General features: G+C 44.3%; 1 protein-coding gene across 1 annotated transcript in view; it reads left to right on the top strand.

Moving 5' to 3' along the window:
* The first annotated feature begins 258 nt into the window (after positions 1-258).
* Positions 259-6000, top strand: part of CACNA1D (calcium voltage-gated channel subunit alpha1 D) — a 324758-nt gene continuing 319016 nt past the window's right edge. The window contains exons 1-2 of the mRNA XM_084634450.1: positions 259-340; positions 2600-2918. Of these exons, the coding sequence (XP_084490576.1) occupies positions 295-340; positions 2600-2918 (365 nt within the window). The 5' untranslated portion in view covers positions 259-294. The remainder of the gene's footprint in view (positions 341-2599; positions 2919-6000) is intronic.

Below are 6000 nucleotides of genomic sequence, written 5' to 3'. Positions count from 1 at the left end.
CTGTGGCGGCGGCGGGGGAGCGCAGCAGCGGGGCCGAGCCGCCGCCGGGTTGCTAGGGATGGAGAGATCCCGTGTCACCCGGATGTGAGTGTCATGTTGGCCCCAACTCCAAGGGATTTGGCAGCAGCGGCAGCGGCAGCGGCAGCAGCAGAGGAGCAGCCCCTCGCCTCTCATTAGTCGCTGCCATGGGGGTCGGATAGTGGGGGGCGCAGGGGGCAGCACACGCCTGGCGTGGGGGTGGGGTGGGAGCGTCTCTGCTTTTATTCCGTTTACACCGGGCAGAAAGTGATAATAATGCACCCCCACCCCCACCGCCAGCAGGAGCAGGAGCACCCAGAAGGTAAGAGCCCGGTGCAGCCGGCCAGGGCAGCAGCATGCCCCGGTGAGGGGGTGACTGCGGGCTGTGGGAGGGGGGATTAGGGGGTGGGGCGGTGTAGGGCATGGGGAAGGTTAGGGCCCCAGGGGGCTTTGGGAGGGAGAAGGGATGCGAGTGGGGGATTAAGGCTGGGAATAGGGCTAAAGATAGATATAGACGGAAGGGGATAGCAGGGATTTAGGAAGGGCACGGGGACAAAAGACAAGGAAGAGGGGTAGGGATGCTGCCCTCGGTGTGTGACCAACATGGGAGCGGGTTTAATTAATGTGTACACGCTTCTCTTTTGCCCTGAGGCCATTACAATCAGCTGGTGGGGCTGCGAGCGAGAGGTGTGTGTGTGTGTGTGTCGCTCCCCGCGTGTGGACAGACCTGGCTGGAAATGCAGCTTCCCAGGGCTGGCTGGGGGGCGGGTGTATTTGGTGCGTGGGCAGGGGCAGGTGAGGGGTTGTTGCCGGGCGGGCTTTCGGTGCGATGCGTTCAGCCCCCCCCCCGCCCCCGCCCCCCCAGGCGCCGCTGCTGGCCGCGCACGGAGAGAGACGGCACATGGGGTTCGTGTGTGCTAATCTCCCTTGCCGACAGGCTCAGGCGCTGCGGCTGCCCCCCGGGCTGGGTCGAAATGATTCGCCCCTCCTGAAATTAACAGTAAGTTTGGGCTTGTGTGGCCGTGCTGGAGGGCAGGAGCTCCCCCGGGGAACCCTGACGCTCGGGCTTTGTTTCATTGTCAAAGCTTGATTTAAAGGCAGATGGAGGGTGGCTGATCTGTGCCGAGTCCCGTCGCACGGCATCCCAGAAAGGGAGGCGGGGGGGGAGCACGTGGGGCCGTTGGAAAACGAAAGAATTATTTGGAAAATGAGTCAGGTGAAACGGCCAGTGTCAAACTGTGACCTGAGGCAGCAGGCGCTCTCTCTCTCGCTCTCTCTCTCTCTCTAGTGTAACCTAGCAATGGACCCAGCTGTTGATGTGCCGAGTGTCACATCTCTGTGGGAGATCCACGTGGGCAGCAGGAGATATTGTAGGCTACATCCAGGAGTGACCTCTTCCCAGCTGCCAGCCTAGGGAGCCATTTTAATATTACCCCTTCTCCTCCCCCTACACACACACACACACACACACACAAAGTTGGGCAAGGAGAGAAGCAGTAGCAGCTGAGGCCCGGTTCTATCCGCATCTCCATCGTACCCACACGCTCACAGGGCAGGTTTTTTACTGCCTCGTTGAGGTTGCGTGGGTGGGTGGGTAGGGGGTGGTGTTGGTTTTGCAAATGGAACTTATATCTGTTTTACCTCAGGTGAACGATCAGGGGATAATATTTCCATCTCCTGCCCTGGCAGATCTGCCTGAGTGTCATTCTCTCCCCTAATTTCCAGCACATATCCTGTCCTAACCCTCCATCTTTCCCCCCCTCAGATATCTTCAAGTTTTGAGTTTACTGGGGCCTTCTTACAGGTGCCATTGGTACTAGACTCTGCTGCTTCAGCTGGGAAGCTTGCAAGACAAATATCCCTGCTCTGTAGGGCTGTTTTGCCTTCTTTGTTGACCACCTAGATGAGATTATTTCAATGGTTTATTATTTTGAATTTATAGTTTATTTTCCCCTTAAAAGGTTTTGGAGGTTTTTCAGTATGGCAGTTTACAATGTGGGGGATACTGATGTTTTTGGAAGTGTTTATCATCAAAGGCTATTGAATTTTAATTGGAGGGAAGTGTCCAGGGAAGTTTCCTTTTTTAAGAATGCAGAAAGGTGAAGGATTTAACTTATTGACAAGAATATTTCTAATTTGATAAATAATTCACAATATTCTGAACTATTAGACTTTGTTTTGCCCAAAATGGGGGAGGGGGGAATAGTGAATACTGTGCTGTTTTAACAAACTCACACACACACACACACACAAGATAGGATTTGTTAGATATAAATATGATGGTGTGCAAGCTGTCATCCAATTTGGAAAACTCCAATACAGTGCTTCAAGTGGAGGAGTCAAGATGAACAGTGTTTCGGTGTCAGCACATATCTTGACAGTCCTATTTAACTGACATTTATAATACCGATTCCTGTATCTTTCTTATGGTGGAAGGAGCCTACTATTTAATATATATCTGTGTGTGTAAAGGAAACATCAGGAGTTATTTAAATAGCTCCATCCTTTTTATTTAGAATACTATGTTTATATTTGAATGTAAAAAAACCAAAACGAAATTACTTTTTTTTTTCTTCTGCAGAGGCAAACTATGCAAGTAGTACCAGAATTCCTCTCCCTGGTGACGGACCAACTATTCAGTCAAACAGTTCAGCACCGTCCAAGCAAACTGTTCTGTCTTGGCAAGCTGCAATTGATGCTGCTAGACAAGCCAAGGCTGCCCAAACTATGAGCACTACCACAGCCCAACCCGTAGGATCTCTGTCCCAAAGAAAACGCCAGCAATATGCCAAGAGCAAAAAACAGGGTAATACATCTAACAGTCGGCCACCCCGTGCCCTTTTCTGTTTATCCCTCAATAACCCAATACGAAGAGCCTGCATTAGTCTAGTAGAATGGAAGTATCCTTTTGATGCAATTTTGTTTTTACCATCTGTTCTTTCAATATTCCAGATATGTCAGAGAGATTGTCTAGGACAGGACAAAAAAGCAATGAGGCCTTGGAACAGGAGCAGAACAGTATTTAAGTTCTTCTGTTGTAAAGTTACATGGTATTGGATTTGGAGTTACATTTAGTATTTTATTTGTAATAAATAGCAATCTCACAGTCTACATTTTTAAAAATATGAAATTAATTTTCATATACATATGTGTGTAGGTAAAAAAAGTCACTGGTTTAAACAATGTTTTGTAATGTTTTATGTTTCAGGTTTTGTTTTACAGTTAATAAATTGTATATTAAAATAATAGCCTTCCTGGCAGTGGAAGCATTTTTAACTGTTGGGGAGATAACGCATGTTGATGCACTTATATGTACATGTGTAACCCATTGATGTTAATGGTGTTTACATACTTAAATCCCTGCTCATCAAAATGAGACTATATCCCTTAATCTGTCATCATTACACGCAATTTCATTTCCCTAATTAAAATAAATATATGAAACATAAATGTACAGAGAAAAGCAAGGTAGCAGGTGGTATGTTCCCCAGCTATTTTGCCCCAGGAAAAAACACTCTCAAATAATTTTCTCCCTAGAGAATATTCTGGACATGCTCTTGTAAAAGATAGTTATATGGTTACATATTTATATATTTTAAAATTAAATAAATTTCTTATTCACTTTGCCCCAGGCTGACTGATGCATCCAGTGATCCAGGTAGCCCCTTCCTTCCTCACCTGCCATGTGGAATTTTTACTTCTCTGTTGAAATCAAGATAACATCTCCTATTCCACCTCCTCCACCCCTCCACACACTTTCCTTTGCTTCACATCCCTTCATCAAATCCCCAGGTTGCAACCGTTATCATTCTGATGAAGGGAGACTTGATGGGACAAAACCTGTCAATGCTTCTTTCTAATTGGCAGATAAATAACTGCTTGAGTAATATGAAGTATTTCCTCCCCACAGGCTATTGCCCTATAGCTCTCCCAAACCTGTTTGCCCAAGGAACAAGAAGTCAAGTCTAGATCTTCCACATGGCAATTTCCTACATTACTGCTAGGCCCAGTGAGCCTGCTGCAGAAGTCCTTTCAAAATAATGCTTACCGAATGGAGAAGTAGGGAGACATTAGGAGCCAAGCTGCAGATTCACTCTGAGTACATACAAGTAGTCTGCAGTACATGATTCATCTGAACTTTTAAGACATATCGACAGCCAAAACACATATTTGGATATGTTCCCTATATAGTCATAGATGAGAGAGCAGAATTGCTAGCATATATTCCCAATGGCTTATATGTTTTGTTTTGTTTTGTTTTTTCTTGGTTCAGTGGTGATGGGTTTGGGCTGGGATTTAAAAACTTCTTTTGAAGAGTTGATAGTATGTATTTTCATAAATCTCAAGTAACATTTTGAAACAGACAATATCATTTTGGTGGGAGTCCTGGGAAGGGGATGTAAAATTTTGGCCTGTCAACCTAGATAATTTCCCTTTAATAGCAAATGACTGTGCTAGCAAGTAGATTGTTAAATGCCAAAATAAATGTGTTACTTCAAAGAGACCCTCCAGCATGAGAGCTGTTAATGTAAAGCATTTGGCAATGGCCAGTGCTACTCTCTTTTATAAAGATGTTCTTTTGAGTTATTTTTTAAACATAATTTAATTACAAGTTAGATTTAGTGGGCCAAATTCTTCTCTCATTTACACTGGTATAAAGTGAGAGAAACTCCAAAGAGTTGGTCTCTCTCAGGCTGTTAAATACTTCTGGATTCAGAATAGAATAACTGAGAGCAGAATTTGGGCGCAGTAGCACTACATCATAAAACAAAGTTGTAACTTACTAAAATGCAAATTGATATAATCTACTCATTTCAGCTAGCAGGAAAATGCAGATTTAGATAGATGTATGTTCCTACTTTGTATGTTGAGATCTATTGTACATAAAAGAGCAACCATTGATCTTAATGGGAGTTGCAAACATAAAGTCTGTTATTGAGGATGGATTAATTTTCTCCTGTGAAGAGAGCCAGCAAAATAGGGCTTAAGTGGTTTTAAGGTATGCCTAGTCCTTGTGCTGGCTCTCTCCATAGCATTGAATATCATCCGCTGAGATTATGCCTCCAAGGCAATTAAGACCATTTTCAGTATAGTGCCTGTGATGCACATACAAAATACCCATAGATAGAAATCAATGAGAGTTGTGCATGGAATTGAGGGTAGTATATGTCTCTAAATAAATATAAGTGAAATATCCTGCTTCTCTTCCCAAATTCAGTGCCCAGGCAGGGTAAATGAGCTGTGTGTGGATGAACTTCAAAAGCTTTTTTATTTCTGGGGGAAGAGGAATCATGTTCCCAGTGGGAATGGAATTGGCTACCTGTTATTGCTATTTCAGCCCTTGGACAAGGATAGTGGCTGCAATTCCTGCATATCCTCTACATGGTAGTTTATAGCCACTTGGTCTATGTAAATTCTAGAGCAAGTGACCATGTCCCTATTCCTGGCTCTGCTTATCTAAACCCTTATCTCCAGGCCCTGACTCTGGCAGACCTGATACAGAAGGCAGCAGTTACAGACGTGAGACAGGTGCAGAACCTTCCTGCATACTCACGCTGCAGCTTTCCAGCCCTCACGCTGCAAAACTGCTGAAGTTCTGTTTCACTGGGACCTTCCTTGTCCCCTACTACAATCTTCACTCTGTGTGGTTTGTTCTTCCTTTGATACACACATGTAATTTCCATTAAGGTTAATTGGAGGTGTGTGTGCATAGATTTGTAAGTATACCATATAATCCAATGGCCAACTTATTCATTTAATATTGTGTGATGAGATTTACGTCTCAGAATTTAACATAAAATACTGTGTGGCAGAAGGAATGTAGCTATGCTCCTTGTCATAAAAGAAAAGAGGGCATTTCAATGTCATTGTGATCGAAAACAATAGGGTATGGTGATATAATTGATGCTGAGGAGGAATTGGTTGTCAGTCATCACTCAAAAGATTGTAGTGAAAAAATCAGACTTATTTTAAAAATAAAAT

This window comes from Lepidochelys olivacea, assembly GCF_965140295.1.
Source record: "Lepidochelys olivacea isolate rLepOli2 genome assembly, chromosome: 7".
NCBI classification, from domain to species: domain Eukaryota; kingdom Metazoa; phylum Chordata; order Testudines; family Cheloniidae; genus Lepidochelys; species Lepidochelys olivacea.
Note: the sequence above shows the minus strand (reverse complement) of the source record. Positions and strands in the feature narration are given on the sequence as shown.